This window comes from Sander lucioperca, chromosome 7 (genome assembly GCF_008315115.2).
Source record: "Sander lucioperca isolate FBNREF2018 chromosome 7, SLUC_FBN_1.2, whole genome shotgun sequence".
Lineage (NCBI taxonomy): Eukaryota > Metazoa > Chordata > Actinopteri > Perciformes > Percidae > Sander > Sander lucioperca.
This window is the reverse complement of record NC_050179.1, coordinates 42254383-42280506: the sequence shown is the minus strand read 5'-3', so window position 1 is coordinate 42280506 and position 26124 is coordinate 42254383. Positions and strand designations below refer to the sequence as shown.

Here is a 26124-nt window from a genome sequence, read left to right as displayed (position 1 = left end):
GTGACGTCACAAGCCGAAATGAGCAGGCTAACCGCAACCATAACTCGTAGCGCTAATGTTAACGCTAGCATGCTAACGCTAGCATGCTAACGCTAGCATGCTACCTCGTTCTCAATAGCAAAGCACTGCTACAACACACACAAGTTCACCATAATCTACAAAAGAACTACTTACATGTGCGCCCTCATTTAGAAGTCTCCCAGCTAATCCTGCCTTGTAACTGACTGAAGTTGTAGAAACAGCCTTTCTTTTACTGTTTAGCTACTGCACATGTGCGAGTGCAATCAAAGATAGTACAGAAGAAGAAGAAGAAAAGAGGTCTCACTCTGTAGCTAAAACAGAGACCAGCTGAAAAGAGGAGCTACAGCAGTGAGAGAGAGCGTTGCAGTACAACAAAAATATGGTGTTTTTTGAAAATTAAACCATGTAAACCTATTCTGGTACAACCTTAAAATACAATTATGAACCTGAAAATGAGCATAATATGGCTGCTTTAAAGCAGCTGATTCATTTACCTGACTGTGACTCTCAAATCACTTTCTCAGGTTTTAGACAGGCAAGAAACCCAGAGAGATTAAACATGCCCCGTGTGTGTGTGTGTGTGTGTGTGTGTGTGTGTGTGTGTGTGTGTGTGTGTGTGTGTGTGTGTGTGTGAGTGAGTGAGAGGCTACTTGGACACAAGCAGGAATTTGATCAATCCCAGCTGGTTTGCCTGGGCCAGGGTGTCTGTTGCAAGACCTGAAACACCCAAATAACCCAGGATACAACACTAATGATTTGTCCAGATGCAAAGATGTATACATAAAGAACACCATCTGCGACTCCTCTACTGGGCATCCTGCTGGCCAGTGTACAGGATGGTAACCTGGTGGTCTCCCTTTCTCCGTGCATGTGTCGGTTTCCAGCGGGATTTCGGGAGCTGTGGTGTCATTTCGCCAAGACTTGGCTGGATCCATTATCCAAAGGTAAAGTCTATGAAAGCTGAGCAAAAGTTTAGCTCAACATTTTGTTAGCAAAATCGGAAATGTGTAATTGAAAATCTGCAAGACAACACAAAGCTAAGCTTTCTGTACTCCAACACAACAAACTCTCCCCCGCACTCCTCTCTCCAACTCACTTGCGTACCACATCGCTGTCTTCTGGCAACAAGTCACCTTCAAGATTTCAGAACAAGACGTCACCATCTTCACATAATGTGGTCTTACACTTATTATAATAATCTCAGCCTGTCAGTTGCAAAAGCAAGCACATCTAGTGGACGTACATTGACATTGATCAGAAAAACGCAGACCCTGCAAATCAGCACATTTGTGAAAAGCCAATATATAAATGATACATGTTCAGACCCCGGCGACCATATAACTTTACACAAATAGCATTTTGTTAGATAGGAATATGTTAACGTTAGCCAACGTAGGGTACTAGCCTAGTACGACAGGAAAGCTAATGTTAGCATTGGGCTAAAATGACTAACGCAACATAAATAGCCAGGTCGGCTAGACATTTCCAACCTATCCAACAGAAAGATGGCAACCATGGCTTCACTTTTCATGCCTTTCAACTCCCTCAGCTGTAGCCATCGCTGAACAGCTATGCCAATGTTTACTCTAGTTTGTCCTCAAGCTGTATCTGTAGCCCCTTTTAGTCGCCGCTTTTTCAGTTTCAGTCTTTCTTTTCTTTGCATTTTTTTTGTTTTTTTTGTTTCGCCTTTATTCAACAGGACAGCTAGGTGAGAAAGGGGAGAGAGCGGGGGAAGACATGCACAGGTCACAGGTCGGATTCAAACCCTGGACCACTGCATGGAGGCATAAACCTCTAATTATATGTGCGCCTGCTCTACCCACTGACCAACCTGGGCACTTTTCTTTACATTTTTAGCAGGGCAGGTGGTTGCAAATAACCGCTGCACTTTTGCTGAGTTTTCTCCTCCATTCTTCAGTAGACTTTCAGTAACTCCCGCAGCGACAACGCACATTGAGCTCAGGCTCACACACGGGAGGGGTACAGTATACACAGTGGGGCAAGGAGGCATTTCATTGGTTCTTTCAAAGCAGACCACGAGGCAGTGATTGGTGGGCGTTTTTACAAGATTACAGCATCTATAGCTGCTTTTTTAGAGCCCATAAGTTATTTATTGCTGTCACGGTGTAAAGACGATTTTAAACAATATATAAAAAAGTGTATATTATTATTATATTAGTTACCAACCCTGCCTTTAAAATAAAATAAAAACATTTCTGCTATCAGTTCGTGATATTGGTTCTTCAACATCACAAACTTATTGTAGGCTACTTATCCTCCTATAACATAAGAATAAATTGGGATTGTTGTTGTGCAAAAGCTATAAAACTGCAATAAGGTTGTAATCTAATGTTATGTAATGTAATAATATAATGTAATAAGCTCGCTGTGTGTGCCTATGTCGTGTATGATGATTGAATTTAGTTTGTGGGGTGAACATTCCTTTGCAGATCACATCTGGCAGCTTTTGATCTGTTTTAAGGTTAAACAGTTCTTACAGTCCACAAGTCTTAAAGCTCACCATAAACTGCCATTTGATTTTGACATGTACTCTACAGAATGCAATTTGAACCTTTTCCACATCATTAAATCTGATTCGTTGCAGTTTATAAACCCACCACCACCACTCCTCAGACTTTCCAAATAAAACGGATCCAGCTGTGTGCGGCTGTGCTTCTCCATGAGTCACACTGCTCTGCTGCTCAGTAGACAAGCAGACAAAGAGAGAGAAGGAAAGATGTCCGGTATCATGCTGCTGTTGGTATCTTTGAGTTTGTGCTTGTGGCCGACCGACAGCACAGCACGGAGCGGGAAAGTGATCCAGCGGGACGCCCTGGAGCGGGGCCCGGTCAGTCTGAACGACATGTTCCGCGAGTTGGAGGAGTTGATGGAGGACACCCAGCATATACTGGAGGAGACTGTGGAGCAGGTCTGCGTCATATTTTATTCATTCATAAAAGAGCAGAGTTGTAGTCTATATTTCAGTGGAGAGTTACAGAGAGCTCTGACAAACTTGCCATATCGGCTATCTAGTAATTCATACATCTAGACTAATTTATTATAGCAGTGGAAACAATCGGTGTCAGTCACCTCATGCCATTTAAATTTAGACTACCAGGCTGAGATAGGTGTTGCAACACTAGACAGTTTCCATGTCTGACCTTATTTTTTTTTTTTTTTTTTGGGCTTTTCCCTTTATTCGATAGTGACAGTGGATAGACAGGAAAGGGGGAGAGAAAGAGAGGGGTTGACATGCAGCAAAGGGCTACAGGTCAGATTCGAACCTGGGCTGCTGCCAAGGACTCAGTCTACATGGGGCGCACGCTCTTACTGGGTGAGCTAGAGGCCACCCTTGACCTTGTACTATTAATAGTCCTCATCATAATAGTAGTTACTCAAAAGGGATTTTGTCCAGTCAATTCAACAAAAAAAGTAATACAGAAAAACCTTAACCCCATGTGTGACTGAGAACTTAACACACCCAATTTCATTTTGGTACCAGCTAGGACTTCTGGTAGGCAGCAGTAAAGTCTGTTTTCCCCCTGGAATTGGATTTCAACAGGTCTAATAAGTCTGCTGATGCTTCAATAGTCAATGTCTGGTTTTGATCATTTGTGAACTACTGGGAAGTTTCCTTCCATGTCATCCAAGAAATGGAGATTAATATCAGTGCATGCTGTACATCAACAAACTCTCCACAGTTATCCACCTTGAGGATTCATACTCCCCCTCATGGAAATATACAGTAATGTATGGACATAATGGAAATGCCATGTGGTTTATTCAATATTTAATTTATGAATGGATTCCACTTGTATCCTAACATTCAATCCAACAGATAACTACTGAGAGTGCTAAATCATCTTTAACGTCACTGGATCTGCGTACCAACTACAACAATGGGACAAAAAAGATGGTAAAGGATAAAGACAGAGCGGCTCAGGTCCTAGATAAAGCTGAAAAGGTACGGGGTTAACTTTTGACAACATGATATGTCACTTTCAGCAAAACCCTTTCATCTCTTGGAGGCCATGTCACACATAGACTGATTGTTATTTAACCCTTGTGTTGTCCTTAAAAGTTTTTTTTAATTTCAGAATATGGGCTTCTTACAACCAAATTGCCCAAAATTAACTTGGATGCATGCATGTACGTTGTATGGAACCAATATGTTCTTTGCAGGTAAAATTAATGATTACTTCCATTGAATTTTGGTTGTTTTATTAATTAAAAAAAAAAATAATAATTTAAAATGGTTTTAATACAGTATCCTGACTAAACTTTGACATAAACCAGTCTGGGATTCACTCAACATGCTCTGATCTTAACTATTAGTCAAAATAATTCATAATTTCTGCTTTTTTTAAACTCAAAAATTAGGTATAATGTCATTTAAATTAGGTTTATTGACCATGAATTTAAAAAACGTTGAAAAGAATTGACAAAAACGTTTAAAAACGTGTCAAAAGCATCTAAAAATAAAGAGAAGCGCCAAAAAAAGTTCTTTTTGAATTTTGACCCAGTAGGACAAGTTTATGGTCAACAGGAAGACAACACAAGGTTATTGTAGTTATTGTAGGGATAAGAGTTTGTTTCCCTTTTCACATGAATAAATGAATTAAACACAAAAATACAATAATTGCTATTCTGTTTGAGGTCTCATATAGCATGTCACCCCTTTTGCCATTTATAGGAGACTAATAAAACAGGAGAGATTCATCTTTCACACATCCATATGGAGATTTCTGGCTTTTCCAACATTGTGGAACACGTGAGTCTTTTGAATAATTAGAGAATTATGGACCTAATGCATTCTCAGCCTAAGTTTCGTAATGATTTGGTTTCATTCCATCCAGATGCTGACATGATTAGAACTATACAAAATGAGCTGATCAAGATGAAACTTCACTCATGTGAGTGGGCTTTTTGAGCATATAGCAGTGTAGCGTGTTAGGTCTGCATGTCCAGCTGATAGCCTGCTGACTCATGATTCCAGAAATGTGTGTTTGGTTTTCAGGCAGAAACACGAAATCCAACTGCCCCAGTTTGAGACCAAATGTTTCTCTTTTAGTAGTGATAATACAACATGAAACTGTCAACTTATTCAGAGCACTTCATTTAAATGTGTTCACATTTAACTTTTCCCTCAGTTTTGGAAATATTCATGATCTCTGTGATCTCTGTAAGAAGAGACAGAGAGGTGGAGTACTTTCTGAAACTGTGGATGTATTGTCTCAACCCGTTTTTATAAAGAATGAGATCATCCAGCAAACAGACCTAACATATACTTTAAACATTTTTAGCCAACAGGAGGCCGGCTTGGATTGTGGTCATTATTACTGCTTGCCGCCTGTTTTGCCATTTTACTTTACAACATTGGTTTAGGTATTTTGCTTTCCTGGCAGCTGTACAGAAAGTGGTTATGTTAATAGAGCTTGCTGCTGGAAAGAATGCCAGGGAAGCAAGTAAGCCTGCCTGCCAGACAGGATAAGGTCTGCACTTCTAAAGACTAACTGTATAGCAATTTAACCCTCTACATTGAGTCACACTTGAAATACACTCAAGGAAGTCACAGTAAAGTTGGTTGACTCAGCACTTCATAGAAAATACCCAGTAAATGTTTTTTTCTGTGATTTTAAAGATGAAACGACTACTTTTCTGAATATCACTACCACTGCGTATGGCATGGTATATGGCACTCGATTCTCCCAGTTCAGTGACACGTCTCAGGTTAATTAACCGGCTCTCACTATCAAGCTGGACTCCAACCCTTGTCTCGTGGGTGAAAGTCCTGTTTGTTGACCCATCCAGCACACACAACTTTGTTGGTATGGCTACATTGATATACTACACATCTAAAAATCCATACAGCTCTTAAGCCTCGTTTCCACCAAGCAGTCTGGTTCAGTTCAAACACATTAAAACGGTTATTTTTGCATTGTTAGAAGTTGTGGATAGTACTAAGAAAACCGTTCCATTCCATCATGGTTTTTATTCCGTTATCTCTCTGTTGAGGTACCAAATCCAATACTAAAAGGTGGAGCTAGAAACACTGCAGTCAGCGTTTGGTGCAGATGTTCCTCTGTCGGTGAATTGTCGGTAAAGAGTTAAAATGCAGCGAAAGTTGGATGGATTTGTGAGGAATAAAAAGGTTTTTCAGCTCGTTTCTCAGCGCATGGCTGGTCACGGCTCTTACGATCCAGTAACAACCCTGACTGCATTTAAAAGTACTGTCTACAGTGGAAATGTGGCGAGGAGTGGGGTTACGGTAGTTTTATAAAAAACTGAGTGTTGCTCGACAACGCCACCTACTTTTTATAGACTAGTAACTCTAAATTAAAAACACAAAATAATTTACTTTAAAAAGGCATTGGTTCTTTTCTACAAGGGACAGCAGTTTGACCCACAGGAACAAATTGACACACATCATTTATGCTAACACAGTAAATGAGACTCTAAACCCATAAAAAAAGATTAAATGTCTCAAATTAAAACTCTATATTAAAAACAAAGGTGAGGGATCTTAGCTCGGTTACCACATCACAGTCCATTGTTCCAGGTACAGCCGCACCGGTCTGTTGTCTCTACCTTCCGCTTCCTCCTCGGCAAACCTCCACGACAGGGAACGCTCGTCCTGCATCAGGCGCCCATAAGCCTCTCCAGAACCCCCAGTCGGTGACACTCCACAACATGGAACCCTCGTCCTGGTCTCGCCCTGTTGTAGGCTAGCTTAGCTAACAAGCAAAGAAGAGAGCAGAGTGGAGTGACACAGAAGTCTGTAGAAACACGTTTAATTGTGTTTTTTCCCCGGGAAAACATTATTTTTCATGAGATAACTGGTAAACAATTGATGTTTTGATTTTCCCCCTAAGCTTTGCGTTGGGAATACTATGTCCCTGAGAGAGAGATGACCAGAGGGCTGCCTCATTAGTTAACCATAAAAGTAATATTAAAATTACTTAACCAATAAGTAACAAATAGTTAAGTATTGAGGTGTTAGTTTTTTCATGTAACACTGTCCATGCACATTTTTTATCCGGATCAGAAAGGCTGGATATCTTGATGTGAACTGGAAAATGCTTAGATTGAAAGTCGGTACTGTCTATCTAGGGTGCCACATAATAATATTGACTAAAACTATGACTAAAACTAGAATGTGGTTTAGGCTTAGTTATTTTTACAGTTAAAGGTGCAGTAGGTAAGACTTATAAAACTAACTTTCTGTTATGGTTTCCCAGGGATTAAAGGACCCAAATGCAGGGAGAGGGCAGGCAGGCAGGCAGAAGGTTGAACACAAGGATATATTGACCAAAAACACAAAAATAACCAAGGGAGTCCTGAGGTTCCAACAGGCATCAAACTATACAAAAACCAAGACAAAAAGGAATCCAAAGAACAAAGGGATCCAAAGAAAAGGCACCAGGCTAAAACACACTGAAAAAACACACAACTGACAGGACCAGGACACGAACAGACACTTATGGCGTTTTTCCGTTACATGGTACCTGCTCGACTCGCCTCGACTCTACTCGACACACTGTGCGTCCGTTTTCCATTGCAGATTTTAGGACCGCCTCAGCGTGGCTGGTCGTTATGCCGTATCGATGCACACACCAGCACACAAGTATAAAACATCAGGCCACTTGAGTTTTACAGTTCTGTGGAGGCTCCACGCAGAGCTTTCGCCGTAGCCTGTGTAGCCTATGTAAAAGTGGCCTGATGTTTATACTTGTGCGCTGGTGTGTGCGTGGAGCCGGCCATGTGTGTGTGTAGTTAGGCTACAACGAAAGCTCTGCCGGAGCCTCCGCAGAACTGTAAACAAGCGGCGCCGCAGTAAACTACTGTGACCTAACGCAACACACACACAGAACGTCGAAGATGTGTGTTGCCAGAAGACACATTTTGTTTCAAATTAAGCTGGAGGCAGCAAAAAAAAACAGCTGGCTAAACTGTTTAAAAATAGCGGGTTTGTTCAGGACACCCCCGTCTGTCGCTTTCACGTCACCTTTTCGGCTCGCCTCAGCTCACTTGGAACCTCGACTGAGGAGGTACTAAAAAAAGTACCTGTTAGCAGGTACCAGGTACTTTTTTTCGTAATGGAAAACCAAAAAAGGCGAGAGTCGAGTCGAGCTGGTACCATGTAATGGAAAAGCGCCAAAACTGACAAGGTAAAGACAAAAAACGATCTGACAAGAGACAAGGGAAACACAAGGGCTAAATACACTGGGTAATGAGGTAACGAGGGGCAGGTGACATAGCAGGTGAAGCACATTAGGAGAGACAGGGTAATCAACAAAGGCGGGAAAACACAGGAAGTAAAACTGGACAAGACAAGACAGACAACCAGACTATCAAAATAAAACAGGAAACCGAAATATACACAGAGAACAGAATACATAAAACAGGATAAATTCACACAACGGAACAGAAATATACAAGACAGCAAACAGCAACAGAAATATATAAACGGGCAACCGAAATGTCCATAACTGCAACACTTTCTCATATTTGCTGAAACTGACCCTATGTTCCAGTAGAACTACATGACGCAGGTAATTTCAAAAAGAAAAATCTGGCTCCTCTGGCACTACCTACAGCCTGTAGTGTGATTTGCAAAAATCCACAGCTCCCTGTTCAGATGCACCAATCAGGGCCAGGGGGGGTGTCTAACTGCGTGTCAATCACTGCTCATGCGCATTCATTCTCCCTTGTGGTGGAGGGGCTTAGGGACTGTTCGTTATTTAATTAAGGGGTCACCGGAGAAGTTTTGTGGCCTCTAACCTGAAAAGACGTGACCCTCTCCTCGTCAGTAATAATTTTCCTATGACCCTCCAAAACGATTTGAAAAAAAGTCATGACCCTCCCGACGCGTGCAGGTTTGGACTTAGCAAAGAAGTACAAATACCATTTGATTTTTACAGCCATGATGTACATGACTTAACCTCTGCATTCTCATCTTACACATCCCACTCCTCTGTTATGGTGTGGTGGCTTTTTCAGTAGATTTACTTACTAACATTGTTGTGGAAACACAATAAGCACTGGAAACTAAATGCACACTTCATGCATTACTGCATTACTTCAGATACTAAGTTACTTCTCTAGTAAACTAGTATTCACATGAAATAAAACGATAAAACATTGAGACCATTCAGCAAAGGACGCTGGGATATAACCAATTCAACACTGGTTGCTATGGATTTGTCACTATCGTCATTGTATATTTTAGCACATAGGTAAAGCTGCCGAAGCTGAACATTATATTCCAAAACACATATGTTTATTTTTAAAGTTTTTAAGTTACATTGTAACAATTTAACAATTTGCCCTTATGAAATCCAATCGCGGCACGGCTGTTTTGGAACACAATAGACAGACGCTTAAATTCAACTAAAATGTAACGGTGAACAATCAGTGTTCGACCTACAGTCGTTGAGATGCCTCTCCAAACTCACCATAAAACGTTAAGGCGCGTTGAGAAAAAAAGATCCGTATTTTGCCGTAATCCAACGACACGGAAAAAAAGTAATCCACAGCGATCAGTAGATCCACAAAAAGGTAAATGACACGGTGTATCCAGCAAGGCCGATATGAGCGTCACATACGAGGCCTCTCCACTTCGCTGTTTAAACAAAGTGGAATAAACGTATAAAAGTCCAAATCTACACAAAACCCGCAATCAATTAGTAAGCTGACATCACATTTATATACATGGCATTTAGGAAACCGTTATTGCAAGGGTGGCACAGCAAGATGTCCAGACTAGTGCAACAGTAATTTTCGTTTTTTTGCGTCCTGCTGCTCCCATCGTCAGCCAGGTAATATTTTTTTTACTAAAGCAGTATATGAAATCAGATGTATTACCTATCACCATTTAGTTGTTTTGTGTTGTTTTGTGTTATTTAAGATATTTATTTAATATCTGGTCATGCCAGATGTAATTATTCCACTAATTTTTTAAACAATGCAATTACCCGTTTGAGCCACCAGGGGGCAGTGCTCCACCTGCCCCCAGAGCAAACTCCGTGTATGGGTCAGACCATCTGCTAGGGGGCCGAGACTGAGAGCTACATGGATAAATATGCACCAAACAAGCCACTTTGAAATTTTGCTCTTTTCATGAATAAAAAAGTTGGGTGACCCCCCCACCCAGACTAAAAAATGTTGGATGACCCTCCCCTCAGCAGAAAATAAAAAGACATGACCCTCCCCTATTTTCCTCCGGTGGTCCATTCCATAAATACCGAACGGTCCCTTAGGAGACTGTTTTGGGCTTTAGCGGAAAGGGGGGGAGGGACTGAGAAGTTGTCGATGTTCACATTTTTTGGCTAAGTCCTGGATCTTTGCAATCCTTCCTACGGCACCTTTAATTGAGGGCTTGGTTTGGCCAACTGATTTCACTGGAAATAACACAGGCTTAGATTCTTAAATAGGGTCTATTGCTTAGTGAGTAGACTATGTTAGCGTTCTTTCTCCTTTTGCTGCAAAGTAATATGTGAAAAATATGTTATAGAAGGGACCACAGTCCTTTCTTTAACATATTTATAATAAGTGCTACTGAGCCTGTGAGACTAATAACAGCTGTAGTCATCTGGCATTTATTAAGATAATTGCAGAGTATTGTGTGGTCCATATTGTAGCTTCCAGTGTGTCTCTGTTTTTATTTCATGGCAAATGCTACAGAAAGAACATGTGTGTATATATGTATATATATTAGGGTTGGGAATCACCAGAGGCCTCACGATACGATATCATCACGACACTTATGTCAAGATACGATAATATTTTTCCCAATTTCAAATGATATCCCCAAAAGTCAACTTTTTATCTAAAAAGATACATTTCTCTGTTTGTTCATGTCACTTCAATTTTATTGCTGCAAAATGGGATTGTCAAGCAGATATACTGACCAACACATATATAATAATAGATTGATACTTGGCGTCTGTGAATCAATATAGTATTGCCACGGAAAATATTGCGATACTATGCTTTATCAATTTTTCCCCCACCCCTAGTATGTGTGTGTGTGTATATATATATATATATATATATATATATATATATATATATATATATATATATATATATATATATATATATATATATATATATAGTGACGTCATGAGAGGCTACACCGCTCTCCGGGGACAGCTCAAGCAGTGCGAGGACACAATGTTCAAACAAAATAAGGATTTTATTACCGTTCTAGGGAATTAACAAAAAAACACAGCACTCCAACTTCACAAGTGGGATCCAGTTAATCTTCAAGGGTCAAAACTTCAAATAATGTCTCTTCTGGTTGTTAAATCATAATCTTGCTTCCCTCAGGTAAAAACAATCCTTTCAGCCTTACTTCAATCCGAGTTGCAGCCCGTGGCCAATCCAGCCTGTAAGTCCTTCCGACGTCTGGTAATGATTCCCCACCTTTCGTATTCCTCTTCAGCGAGCACAGCTTGTAGTTGGTCTCTCCAAAACTCACACACCCACACGAGTGTGTCTCTAGTCCTTAAAAAGCTCTTCAGCTCATCAGGATTCGATCAGTCTCAGCTGTGTGTGGGAATGTAGTGTCTTGAGTGGAGGAGTTCCCGACTGCACCAGCAGATGGAGCCATAGCTGCTTGTGATTGCAGCCACTTCAAAGGAATGTAACGTCCAGGACACAGCCTCTCGTGACATCACACATCCCCCCCCTCGAGACCGACGTCCTCGTCGGGGCAAAGGCCGAGAAGAAGGCATCACGCCGGGAGAGGGCATCCGCGTTGCCATGGCGCTTGCCAGCCCTATGGACGACAGAAAAGTTAAACGCTTGCAAGCTCAAGAACCATCTGGTAACTCTACTGTTAGTTTCTTTGTTCTTGGCCATCCACTGCAGAGGGGCATGATCAGAAACCACCATGAAACGTCGGCCCAGGAGATAGAACCGCAGGGACTCCAGGGCCCAGGTTACAGCGAGACACTCCTTTTCCACCGTCGAATAGTTCCTCTCCCTCGGAAGTAACTTCCTACTCAGGTAGAGAACTGGATGTTCTTCACCGTCATGCGCCTGGGCGAGGGCAGCACCCAGACCCACCTCTGAAGCATCCGCTTGGACGATGAATTCTCTCTTGAAGTCCGGCGCCACCAGGATCGGACTGGAGACTTTCTGAGGTTTGACCAACCCCCGCCCAATGGTGTACCCCAGGTAGTTCGTCTCACTGAAGGCCAGCCTGCACTTCTTTGGGTTCGCTGTGAGCCCTGCCTCCCTGAGCGAATCTAGCACCGCTTGTACTCGAGGTATGTGGCTGGCTCAGTCTGGACTTTGTATGACCACGTCATCCAAATATGCCGCTGCGTACCTCTTGTGGGGAGCAAGGACACGATCCATCAGGCGTTGGAACGTGGCAGGTGCCCCGTGGAGACCAAACGGAAGCCGGGTATACTGGTAGAGCCCCTCCGGGGTGGCAAATGCTGTCTTCTCCTTAGACGCCGGGGTCAGGGGTACCTGCCAATAGCCTTTTGTGAGGTCAAGAGTGGTTAGGAAGCGAGCATGCCCCAAGGAGTCTATTAAATCATCGACACGAGGCATTGGGTATGCATCAAATTCAGACACTTCATTCAACTTCCGATAATCATTACAAAATCGTACTGATCCGTCTGGTTTGGGAACTAGTACAATGGGACTTGCCCAGGCACTTTGGGACTCCTCGATTATTCCCAGCTCCATCATCTTCCTTACCTCCTCCTGTATAGCTACTTTACGAGCCTCCGGCACGCGGTACGGGCGCTGGTTCACCGTCCGGCCAGGCATGGTGCGGATCTCATGTTGGACCACTTCTGTGTGTCCGGGAAGGGAGGAGAAGACATCCCGGTTTCGGTCCACGAGCTCCAGGGCCATCTGTCGTTGATGTGGGGACAGATTTGAACCCAGCTGAACCTCTTCTCGCACCGGTTCCTTGGACTCTGTGGGGGGGAGACAGCTGAACATCGCCTCTCTGGCGTGCCACTTCTTTAGGAGGTTAACATGATAAATTTGTTCAGGTTTTCTTCTATCAGGTTGCCTCACCTTGTAGTTTACCTCTCCCACCCGTTCAATGACCTCATATGGTCCTTGCCATGTTGCCAGGAATTTACACTCGACGGTTGGCACCAGGACCAGCACTCTGTCCCCCGACTTAAACTCTCTGGGTTGAGCAGATCTGTTGTAGGAGGCTTGCTGTTGCCGCTGACTGGCCTCCAGGTGTTCACGCATCATGGGATAGATGGCCTTCATTCTCTCCCTCATGGCCCCGACATGCTCGATCAGTGTCCGCGGTTGGCATGGCTGCTCCTCCCAGGCCTCTTTGGCGATGTCGAGCAGTCCTCTGGGTCTGTAGGAAAGCAGGAGCTCAAAGGGTGAAAAACCAGTAGAAGATTGCGGTACCTCTCTTACCGCGAATAATATGTAGGGTAACAGCTGATCCCAGTTGCGCCCATCTTCCCCCACCGCCTTCCACAGCATGGATTTTAGCGTTTTGTTAAAACGTTCGACTAAGCCGTCCGTCTGGGGGTGGTAGACTGAGGTTCTCAGCTGTTTGATTTTCAGTAAAACACAGAGTTCTTTCATCACCCTGGACATGAACGGGGTCCCTTGGTCCGTCAATATCTCCTTTGGGATTCCCAGACTAGTTGAGAGAAGGAACAGCTCCTTGGCGATTTGTCTGGATGTAGCCTTCCTCAGTGGAATGGCCTCAGGGTACCGGGATGCATAGTCCAGGATGACCAGAATGTACTGATGCCCCCTGGAACTCTTCGGTAAGGGCCCAACTATATCTAACCCAATCCTCTCAAAAGGAGTTTCGATAATAGGCAAGGGAATGAGGGGGTTTCTATATGTGGGCTTGGGCGCCACCTGCTGACACTCAGGGCAACTACGACAGTAGTTCTCTATCTCTTTGTGTACTCCTGGCCAAAAGAAACGTTGCATGATTCTTTCCTTAGTCTTCTCTACCCCTAAGTGGGCCCCTAGCGGGTGCGTGTGTGCTAGGTTGAGTACGGTGGCCCGATAGGGCTGTGGCACGAGGAGCTGTTCATGCACTTCAGCGTTTTTCTTCACTACCTGATACAATAACCCCCGGCTTACTGCGAAATGGGGATAAGTGGGGCCTGTTCTTTCGCCTAACACTACTCCCTCTAATACCTGCACATTTCTTAAGGCATTTGCAAGAGTGGGATCTTGTAATTGAGCCGTACCATACTGGCCTGTGAGAGGGGGAAGCTCTGGGGTGCCTTGGACGTCTTCCTCGCTGGAGATCGGAGCACTGTCCTGGGCCATGTTCTCTTCTCCTGTATCTGGACCAGCTTCTGTGTCCGTCTGGGCACCTGCCATCCCTGCCAGAGTACAGACGGGAGTGAGTGATTCAGAGGGTTGCACTTGAGCTTTCTCAGGGTGAGTTTTACCTCTCCGTTCCTGAGGTACTCGGGTTCGCCTCTCCTGAGTCTCTCTCCAGAGTGGGTAAAAGACCGGGCAGTCTCGTCCAATTAGGACAGGGACGGGGAGGGAATCAACCACCCCCGCTGTCGTGAGTATGGTGCCCCGGGTGGTGGTCATTGTGAGTTCAGTGACGGGGTAGTCTCTGGTGTCTCCATGGACACAGGAAACCGGGAGGGCTTTCCCTGGGATCAGACACAATGGGCCCACCAGGTCCTTACGCACCAGGGTGGCCAGGCTACCTGAATCTAGTAAGGCCTCCACATCATGGTGATTCACAGTCACCGGGCAGGTGGGGGGTCGATCTGGGCCGCCATCTATGACTCCCAGGAGCAAGGCAAAACGGTGTGTGGGTGGTGGGCTGGAGGACTCAGCAGTGGGCATAGGTTCATCTGCCGGCTTCCCACACTGCCAGGAGATATGTCCCATCTCCCCACACCGGTAACAGTCGGGTTTCACTCTCCCGCTGTATTCTTCCTGGACCTGCCTGGTTTCTGGCTCCGCCTGGAGCCGGGTTCGGTCCTGACCTGGCTGGACTCGAGACCTTGGGGTTCTTTGGATGGGCCCCTCCCATCTGTGGTGGAGACGCACCCCTGGGGTCTTTTCTGGAAGCACGCAGCATCTCCGCTGTGGCCTGGTACTTTTCCACAGCTTCCACAGTCAGATCCGCCGTGGTCAAGGCCTGTTGACTGATGAATCGTTTTGCCTCATAGGGCAGGGCACGTAGGTAACGGTCCACCACAATAGCCTCTACCACCGCCGCTGCCGTATTCCTCTTCGGATCCAACCATTTCTGCGTGATCCGGACAAGTTCATGCATCTGCGCCCGAGGAGGCTGGTCAGGTTGGAAGGTCCAGCTGTGGAAGCGCTGGGCCATACCAAATTTGGTGAGTCCATTCCTGCTGAGGATCTCAGACTTCAGGGCATCATAATCGGTTGCCTGGTCGGGGCCCAGGTCCCGGACAGCATTCAGCGACTCCCCGGTTAGGAAGGGGGCTAACAGACCAACCCACTGTTGCTTGGGCCAGGCTTCCCTAGTGGCCGTGGCTTCAAAGGCATGCAGGTACGCCTCAACGTCATCGGTGACCCCCATCTTAGATAAAAAGTCACTTGCCTTTATTGGGCGGGTACTTTGGTCAGCCATCCGTCTCTGCAACTGTAATTCCTCCGCCTTCAGAAAGTTGGCTCTCCGTTGCTCCTCCAAGAGAGCCGCGTTGGCTTGCAGCTAGGTTTGCTGGCCAGCCACGAGGGCTTTCAAAATTTCCTCCATTTTAACGGGCGGGGAGCCTACAGCCAACTTGGAAAACTGGATGATCAAACTTTCAGTATCCTCCTCTGACATGCACTATTAATGCTTGAGTGCCCGCATCCTCCACCATATGTGACGTCATGAGAGGCTACACCGCTCTCCAGGGGACAGCTCAAGCAGTGCGAGGACACAATGTTCAAACAAAATAAGGATTTTATTACCGTTCTAGGGAATTAACAAAAAAACACAGCACTCCAACTTCACAAGTGGGATCCAGTTAATCTTCAAGGGTCAAAACTTCAAATAATGTCTCTTCTGGTTGTTAAATCATAATCTTGCTTCCCTCAGGTAAAAACAATCCTTTCAGCCTTACTTCAATCCGAGTTGCAGCCCGTGGCCTATCCAGCCTGTAAGTCCTTCCGACGTCTGGTAATGATTCCCCACCTTTCGTATTCCTCTTCAGCGAGCACAGCTTGTAGTTGGTCTCTCCAAAACTCACACACCCACACAAGTGTGTCTCTAGGCCTTAAAAAGCTCTTCAGCTCATCAGGATTCGATCAGTCTCAGCTGTGTGTGGGAATGTAGTGTCTTGAGTGGAGGAGTTCCCGACTGCACCAGCAGATGGAGCCATAGCTGCTTGTGATTGCAGCCACTTCAAAGGAATGTAACGTCCCTCCAGGACACAGCCTCTCGTGACATCACAATATATATATATATATATATTGGTCATCTCAGACAACTCCCTTCCCTAACATCAGAGACACAGTTATACAGTGAGTATGCATATATTTTAAAGATGAGTAATGATGATAGATGAGTAGAAACAAACAGTTTCTGCTGTTGAGCCCTAGATCTTTTCTCTGACTTTGACACAGTCCAGTCAGCCCCAATAATGCATGCAGGGACTTGGCTCTGTTTCCATGCTGATTTCCCAGAGGCAGCACACACAAAGATAAAGACTGAAAAAAGGGGCGAGTTCACGGCAGGCCAGCGCTGTTTTTGGCAGACACTGTTTCCTCTGACCACTGGAAAAGAGTTGAACTAAATCTCATTCCAAGAAAAGCCTAACTAAAGATGTATGCTACAGGAAAAAAACTGCCCTAAAACCAGTACATTCTTTAAATGAAGGAATATTCAGTGTATTGTGCATGTTGTTATCCATTTAGTTGCATACTGTATTTGTTGTACCTGCAGATAATCAAACTAATATGATTTAACATCACATACATACATATTTTCAACTCAGCTATAGTAGAGTTTGACAGCAGGAAACGTTTCAGTGATCTAAACATTTGGGTTAAGTCTCATGCAGGGTTGTTATACAGTCATACTGGGATTCACACAGGTAGAGGTCACATTATAGAAGAGGTGAAAACACTAATCATCATTGCAGCTCTCCTAAAGTAGCTCATATTTGTAAAAAAAAAGTCATGCAGAAGACCAAATACACCAGACATAGTCAGGACCAAGACACACACATGTGCCGGATTGGGTCAGGCAATGATGAGGATGAGTTGCTGGGTAGGGGAGTTTGTAATACAGTACATCATTAATGAGGAAAATGTGAATTACATTATCTGGAGCTGCAATCCGCTGTGTCCCCATTTAGTCCAGTCATTTTATGAAAAAAGGTAGAACAAACTACAACAGAAGCAAACTCAACTGATTTTGTATCCTCAATATGTCCTGTGTAAGGAAAGAAAAGCCCAAAAGAATCCCATTAGGGGAAAGTTTAGAAAAAGACCCAAATATAGCCTATTCATACGCCTATTCATTCTTTTTCTCACATAAATAGGGTAAACATTTTAACCTTTAGATATCACCATGAAAATTATTTTGTTGTTTTAAAAAACGTTTTTTGAAATTGTTTGTTAACATGGGCAAACGGTGCATAATCTAATTAGGTATGTGCTAATTTGCATAAATACCACAACAGATCTAAATATTGGGTATAGCCAGGTGAAAATGTCTTGTTGAAGCTTGTTGACATCTTACAGTAAAAGACTTAATGTTAAGGTCTGAATGGAACCCATTTAGGCTACCCATGAGCATTAATACATAGAGGCAGGAAGAAGTACTTTAAACCAGCCTTTATTAATTATTATTGCAGAGATGGGGTTTGGGGCTGGGTCTGTGGGACTGTTTCTGGGGGGATGAGTCTGAGGGAAGAACAGGAGACAAGGGTAAGGAGAATGCAGAAGATAAAAGGTAGGTAAATAAAAAGTGGCTGGATCAAACAATCAAATTACGTACACAATGCACCACTAGAGAATCTCATCTTCATTCTCGGCACAGGCCATCTGCATTGAGTTTGTGCAGCTCACTCCACTGCAGTGTCCAGTGTTGGTCATCGTACTTTAAAAAAGTAATTAGTTACAGTTACAAATTACTTCTCCCAAAAAGTAATTGAGTTAGTAACTAAGTTACCACATTGTAAAAGTAATTAGTTACTCAGCAAAGTAACTGTGATGTTATTTTTTATGTTCTATAACGCTATTACATTCTATAACATCTTTAACGTCAAAGATGTTTATATTAACTGATTGAAGAATAAAAACACTAAATACAGTATTTTAGAACATTTGGTATAGCATGCATGTTACATAAACATTCTTGCCTTTAATTTCAATGAGCGAGAAGTAGTGCCGGTACTTCCAGTTCGAGAACGCTACCTTTGAATTACCCTGGCTCGTCGCTATTGTCGCTGTCTTGTGTTTAGTGGTAGTCAGAGCGTGCAGTGAAACAGCGTGAGCAGGGCATCCGCCCACCCAGCCAATCATCATCGCATTTGCAACGGTGTCATCACCCCCACCCCTGCTCTCTCCAGGCAGCTGATGTGTAGCCATTAGATTACTCCGTTACTGAAAACATAACGCCGTTAGTAACGCCGTTATACCTAAACGCCGTTACTCCCAACACTGGCAGTGTCCACAGGCCGGGGTGCATTCTATATTGTTTTTTTTACAACTGCATCTCAGGGTGCTGCAGTCAGACTGGCAGCTGCACCTTATGACCTTCATGAGCTTCTCAGGAGCAGGAGGTAGGGTTGTCTTAATTGGCACAAATCCCTCGCCACACTTGTGCCATCCCCACTCCATAGGACAAAGTCCATCTGTAAGATAAAATACACTTTATTAACCCCCATGCAGGAGATATTGATATTGCCACAGCAGCAATTAAGTACACAAGATACAAAATGACACAATAAACATAGAACTTTAGCAGAAATCAGAGTTTCAGTAAAATTGAAATGTACCAGATGTTGATCCCTTCCATTCTTGTACTTGTAAGTACACTCACAGGCTGTGGTACTTTGCTGCTCCTGATGTTGGTGGTAAGACCTGTGGCTGAATGTAAGTAGAACTGGATGCCACTTTCTCACAGAACCGATGATATCGGAGGGAGTCCAGGGTGTCTGTAGATCTTCCATTGTAGAGAATCACCATTGGCTTGCTCTTGAAACACGTCACTTTCTTTGAATTTCTTGAGCGATGCTCCCTTCCCGATCCAATGAAGGCGAGATGTAGTGTCACATCGCAGAACTGCGTGTAAGAACAAAATGTGCTTACATATGTCTGGGCCGAGCCGTTCTTTTGTAGCCTTGATGTTCCACGTGAGGCTTCTTTGTGTTCTTCCTTGACTCACTACAGAGGAAAAGATCACGGGAATCCATGCTCGCATGGTAGCAGAGAAGGACAAAGACATCTGTGTCATCCCCTATTAGCACAGTTTTCTTGATGGTAGCACACTGCACAGCTTTCTGCACAATCAACAGATCAGCATCTCTTGAGGCATGGTAGGTCTCACAGTTTGTCTTCTGTAGCTCTCCACTTACCATAGAAAGGAATTGCTGTTTGTTCTGCCTGTTTGCCAAAAACTCTTCCTTCTTCATTGTGAGTGTCATGTCGGCTGTAAATGTCACTGTAGCGCCAATCCTCCCTTTAGACCGTCTCTGGTGTGTCACATCCTTTGTGTTGTTACTTTGATAGCCATCAAACACCACTACAGCCTTACCATACTTCTTCCCTACATACTCAGTGTATTGGTGGCATATGTCTTTGTAAGTAGATCCCTGGGACCATGGGATGTGTTGAAGAAGTGCTCCACCATCCAAGATGTACTGGCTGCCATCTACCATATTTTCTGCTAGAACATCTGGCCCAACAAGTTTCCAGATGGCATCAGCGAGGGCAGGCTTCTTTGCTTCGTGAAGTAGAAGGGAGGAATCAAGTAGAGATGGAGGATTGCTACATAGCTCGTATTGAGGGCTGACTCAAGTTCATCACATTTCTGTGCCACTATCACCAGTCTCTGGAAGAGAAGCTGTGGATCAACTTGAATTTCATTTCCATCAATCCTCACAGAAGACCTCATGCCAAGAGTAACAGCTTGATCCTTCCTCTTAAAAGTATAGTCACCAGGTGTTCGTCCATCCATTGACTTCAGGATTGCAGTGCCAACAGACAGAGCATGCTCCCCGGTGGCAATGTTCCTCAGACTTGGGTCACTGCTGAATGGATTTCGCTCCTGTAGATGACTGAGAACTATTAGTGTATCCTTCCAGTCACGGGCTTGCCTTGCTTTGGTCATGTCTTTATTCTGCTCTCCAGTGTTGTAGTTGACCCCTGTGAGTCCTTCCATTGCTTGGTTTACTTCTCCACAGGCGGGCATGGCGCCCTCCTGTGAGCCCACCACTGGTTTTTAAACTCCTCATGAGAACCTGCTCAATGATCAGGTCAGGTGAGAGACCTGCCCAAAGGCGTTCGCTCTGACGGATCATGTGGAACCCTTCCTCAAAACATTGTTGGACTCCTGGGTGTGTGGTCTGGAGGTTTTGCATCTGCTGAAGATACACCCTAGCAGATTTGGTGTACAGATTGTGTCCTGATGCTGCCAGATAGTAGCATGTCCTGGATAGCCTGCAGATGTAATGGCCAGTTTCCGGTGCACTCTGCACTTATGTACTTTCGTAGGATGTCTTGCATATCATAAGATTCAACAAGACATTTTCACCTGGCTATACCCAATGTTCAGATCTGTTGTGGTATTTATGCAAATTAGCACATATGTAATTAGATTATGCACCGTTTGCCCATGTTAACAAACAATTTCAAAAAACTTGTAATACATGTTTTGTTTGTCTTGATGTAAATTATAAACTCAGTAATTTTCATGGTGATATCTAAAGGTTAAAATATTTACCCTATTCAAGTGAGAAAAAGAATGAACAGGCTACATTTGGGTCTTTTTTCGAAACTTTCCCCTAATGGGATTCTTCTGGGCTTTTTTCCTTACTCAGGACATATTGAGGATACAAAATTTGTTGAGTTTGCTTCTGTTGCAATTTGTTCTAGGTTGACCCCCATTTTGGCTTAAAATAACTGGACTAATTGTCAGGCTTTGTTTTATTGCTATGGAGAGCACCTTCCCACACAGCCCCAACCCCTACACACAATACACAGTGCTGTTCATGGTATTTTAAATAAACAGCAAACAAAAGTCACGTGTAGTCCAATGACATGCATAACATGACACGTGAAAACAATGGGTTCTACATATTTATGCCTGTTGAACCGGAATACACGACCAAAAGTCGTGAATGCCTTTAATGCATCCGCCAAAAGTGTTTTACACCTGGCTTACTGTGGACGTACCACTTTATTACCATAACACCTGGAAGTGGGGAATGAAAAGAGCTGCAGAGCGGCAGCTTAATTTGTTGTCAGGCAAGTGCACCAAGTGCTTCATTTTGCAAGGCTTTCTCACTCTCAAAAGAGCTTAATTTAGCCTAAAAGTGTATCTTCTATGTAAGACATAACATTTCGTACGAGATTAACTTTTTGGTTTTGGCCAACACCCAATTTCTTTTTCACCTTGCCTTTCAGGCTTTCCATACTTTTTGGTATTGTGGCATATTATAGTCATCAGATGAACATGAACATGTTTTAGATTCAATTATTTGGTTTTAACTATAATAAATAAAATATGATTCAAATAAGAAAGTTCAAATAGTAATTTCTGTTTCTGTACAACAACAAGACACACACAAAGGACACACATAACACAAAAGGAAGCTGACTATTTGCAATGACAGCATGAACACAATTGTGGTTCATTTTGACCCACTTTGTCAGTGTGCATTTTAATTCTGTGCTCTGTTACTGACTATGTACAGTAACTGTTGTTATCCCTCAACCCAGGAATGCATGGTGGATGAGGACTGTGGTGACCTGAAATACTGCCTGTATGAGATCAAAAACTCCAGGTGCCTCCCATGCATACCAACGGATATGGTGGGGATTCAGTCTGTGTTGTTTTTTTGTAGTCAGTCATTTAGTTAAAGCTGGACTGATCAATATTTTATTTTAATAATGGATCAAATTGCTATGTTTAATGTGTCACTTGTAGTGACAAAGGTGACGAACGTTCTGGACCAATTTCAAAAAATGTTGTTTTCATTAGTCACTTAGGGCGCTTTCACACCTGCCTTGTTTAGTTCGGTTGAATCGCACTAGAGTGCATTTGTCCCGCTGGTGCGGTTCGTAACTATATGTACACACCGCCGCCGACTTGAGCTTCTAAAGTTACCGGAAGTCATTCATTTTCAATGGAAGCTGGCTTCTCTCAGCTGCAAGGAGCGGAAAATCTGTCGGTGTCGCGTTTTGAGCGACCAGAGCGTCAATCAGAAAGTTGAAAGTAGGTCAACTTTATGGTAATGAGCTATGACGCGGTTCAGCGACAAGCAGCGGCAAACGCCAACAACCAATCGGAATATAGACGTCCTTCGCGCTGGCTGATTCCGGAGAAACATACAATGTAAATTTTCGTTCCTATGAAAACATTAGTTCCGAGAAAATCGAGGAAAAGCTCATAATCGCTGTTGCTTTGTTCCCTATCATTTATGATATGACGTTGTTTGCGTATAGATACCAGTTAACGTTACCTGCCGGTCACATCGTCTCTAAACAGTCCGCTCACTGTGAAGTCCTGCACGGATCAACAGCTGGCGGCTGCTCGCTCTGCCTGCATTCTGCTGCGGTTCAGCGGCTATGAGCAAGCTAACTGCTAACAGACACCGCTGCGACCAACAAACAATACAAATTCTGTCATTATATATGTAATTTATAAAAGGTTTCTAGTGTCAATGTATTGGGCGTGCAGTGGCTGCTTGTGTTTTTTCTTCAATCGTGTGTTGAACAGATTGAAGAATGCTGCCACGTCAAAAGCCAAAGCGTCAAAACGCTTCCTCGTACTTTTTGACAAGCGTCCTTGACAGAGGGGCCAAAGCGTCTTTGCAGCTCAAGTCGGCGGCGGTGTGTACATACAGTAAGGGCAGGTGAGAATGCGGCATTCGCATTCAAGTGCACACCAAAAGCGGACCAAACAAGTGTACCGAGACCTGCTTGAAGAAGTGGCCTCGGTACGCTTTCAATCGAACTCTGAAGCGGTTTGTTTGCGGCGAGAACGTGATCCGTACTCGAACCGCACCAACTATACATACTCTGCAAGTCTGAGCTAATGTCTCCTGTAGTCAGGTGTGTTTAGCAATCTGCGATGCAGCAGAGCAGCAAACTGTGGCAGCTTGCAGTGTTTCTATCACAAAAATAGACTAATAAGTTACCCTTTAATAAATTAAATGGCAAAAATTTCTTAATGTTAAAAATCTAACCATAGTGCCTTTAACTGGAAATACTAAAAATGATCCATGAAAGAATGGATGATGGTACAAAAATACATTACCATGTATGCAGCCATAGACTATGTGTGATTTACATACTTGTTTGCATATCTGAATGTGTGTCCCCACTCAGCCCTGTACTAAAGATGAGGAGTGTTGCTCAGATCAGATGTGTGTGTGGGGGCAGTGTACAGTCAATGCCACCAAAGGAACAGAGGGAACTATCTGTCAGGATCAGAGTGACTGCAGGCCAGACCTCTGCTGTGCCTTTCAACGAGGTGAGCTTTAACAGTGACACCCCTCATATTTCACATATGCATAGTATGAGCTCAAATACATGCTGTAGGGCAGTATTTCTCAAAGAGTGGTCCGCAAGCGACCCCTGGTGGTCCATGAGTAGATTTGGTAAAATATCATGTTTTTAATTTAAAATTCTAAACAGTGTTTGTCAAACCACCTGCCAGCAACTCCAAAGCCTAATAGTGAGGTACATAGATGTGTTGTTTTCAATATCAAGTGAACTCATTTGTAAATTCAAACATTATTATTTAAATTGGCTGTTTTTTTCTGTGTTGTCGGACTTCAGCAATGAAGCCCACCGTTTCTCCAATTCACGTCACAAATGATCAGTGTGACATTTGAAGGAAATAAAGAGGAATACAATTTCTGGTTAATGTCAACTGAAAAGATGGATGGATGGCTTAAGAAAGACATTGCTTCCCTGATATAAGCAGGGTCATAAGCAATAGTAATTTAATTTGGCTGTAAATTGTAACATACTGTTGAAGTAGGGGGCCTGTTTTTTTAGGGATATGATGGCAGTTTGGTGCTCTGTGAGTTTTTTTTTTTTTTTTTGGGCAAGTCATCCTTGGTCTGAAAAAGTTTGAGAAACACTGCTGTAGGGTAAGTTTTTTTTAAAAAGTCCTGTCTGTTGAGCTAAATTCAAATTGATTTAGCTTAGCTTAGCATATGTCTCTGCATGCCCTTCATGTAAGATTTAATTTCCCCTGTCCTGTTTTCCATAATCTAATTTTTTGCATCCACTATATATATATATATATATATATATATATATATATATATATATATTCAGTAGCACAGTTGCATCTGCTGTTTTATGGTACATCTTGTTGCTACTACTACTACTGTTATTATTTTAAAGTTACTTTGGGTGAACTGACCCATAAATTAAAAAAACGCCCATATTCTCACTGACCACCAGAGACATCTAGCCATGAAGAAGCTTTTATTTGTCCAGGTTTTTAGGTGTCCCTGAGATTTCTGCTTCCAGCCCAATACATTGGAGGAGTAGCACAGTGAGAAGTTGAACCACTGGAGGTCAGCAAAAACGAAATCTTTAGGGGCTGTTAAATTGCTAAGGTTTCATATTTTCTCATCTCTCTCTATCTTCAATGGAACCAAAGTCAAACACACACTGTATTGCCTCCCTCAATCTATACAGTACCTGGTCAAATCAACACAAAGCCATCCAGTATCAAATGGAAATGGTGGGGGAAACATTGCTACCCATTACAGCCAGTCAGAACTGAAGAATTGACATGGAAACAGTGAGAACATATGCACACACTCATATTGACAGTTCATCATACTGACTCTTCTATTTACCACTCTCGGACCAAATAGCATACATACAGTAGAACCTGCCTGATTTTGATTAAAGTAATAATCTGTGGTGTTTTATATAAATAAATTCCACATTTGCTACTTTCTCACTGCTTTTTGTAATCTGTCTAAACTCTTCAAATATGGTCCAAGAAGACCAAAACCAAACTGAATGGGGACATCCATGGAAAAATACTCTTGTCTGAGACTAGTCTTAATGTCTGTGAAAATTGGGCCTCAGTATATGATATGGGCTTTATATTTTTGGTTTGTGTGTGACAGCAATTTATATTAGCAGTGATAAAGTGGCAAAAATTAAAGACTTCCATTATTATCTTCCTCCAGAGCTGTTGTTTCCAGTGTGTAATCCCAAACCAGAGAAGGGGGAGTCCTGTCTGAGCCATCCCAACCTGCTGATGGACATGCTGGCCTGGAACCAGGAGGGTCCCCGTGACCACTGCCCCTGTGCTGACAACCTCCAGTGCCAACCTCATGGGTGAAAGCAAACATAGTATACATTTAAACTGATTACCCCCCAGAAATGAGGATATGTAATAATTAAAGTGTCCATTTGTAACATACATCATACAACTTGGGATAACAACAGATCTTAGTTATATATGGGGGAATAGAAGTAAGCAAAAAGCATTACTGCAAATGTTTTGTTTTTCTAAATCTGTTTTATTCTTTTTTTCTTACACAGACGTGGATCTGTTTGTGGAGAGTAGTACTGGAGATGGAGAGAGCGTGAGAAAGTTTCACATAACCCCCGTCCAGGAGCTATACTACCACATTTTCTGAGCATTCACCTAAGAAGGGCCCACCTGTTAATCAACAGTTTATAAAAGATTTAGAAAGTTGCTTCAGCACTGGACTATTATTTATGCCCTATGACCAATGTGTATTATATATCATGAAGCAAATAAAAGACATATTTTTATTCACGGATGTAATTATGGAGACAATGGGATTATTTCCTGGTAAAATAAATGTTAATAAAAAAAATTTAAAAGCATGTGAAAGTCTGTCCCTGACTGACTGATTGATGAAGTTACACCATTGGTCTATTGAGTGTTGGAGTTTGCCTATTGGTTGTTGCTCTTTC

At 43.1% G+C, this 26124-nt stretch overlaps 1 protein-coding gene across 1 annotated transcript; it reads left to right on the top strand.

Moving 5' to 3' along the window:
- Positions 1-737: 737 nt before the first annotated feature.
- On the top strand, positions 738-25829 carry dkk3b (dickkopf WNT signaling pathway inhibitor 3b). The gene is made up of 8 exons (XM_031297846.2): positions 738-965; positions 2627-2950; positions 3860-3985; positions 4715-4792; positions 21919-22011; positions 23530-23674; positions 25365-25515; positions 25723-25829. The coding sequence occupies exons 2-8, from the start codon at positions 2702-2704 to the stop codon at positions 25745-25747; spliced, it is 867 nt and encodes a 288-aa protein (XP_031153706.1). The 5' UTR covers positions 738-965; positions 2627-2701; the 3' UTR covers positions 25748-25829.
- The last annotated feature ends 295 nt before the right edge of the window (positions 25830-26124 follow it).

Bases quoted from the DNA above. Each gene is read 5' to 3' on its own strand.
- dkk3b (XM_031297846.2), top strand. From the start codon at position 2,702: ATGAGTCACACTGCTCTGCTGCTCAGTAGACAAGCAGACAAAGAGAGA. The intron at 3,986-4,714 runs GTACGGGGTTAA...TGCCATTTATAG, and splicing joins TCCTAGATAAAGCTGAAAAG to GAGACTAATAAAACAGGAGA. The intron at 4,793-21,918 runs GTGAGTCTTTTG...CCCTCAACCCAG, and splicing joins TTTCCAACATTGTGGAACAC to GAATGCATGGTGGATGAGGA.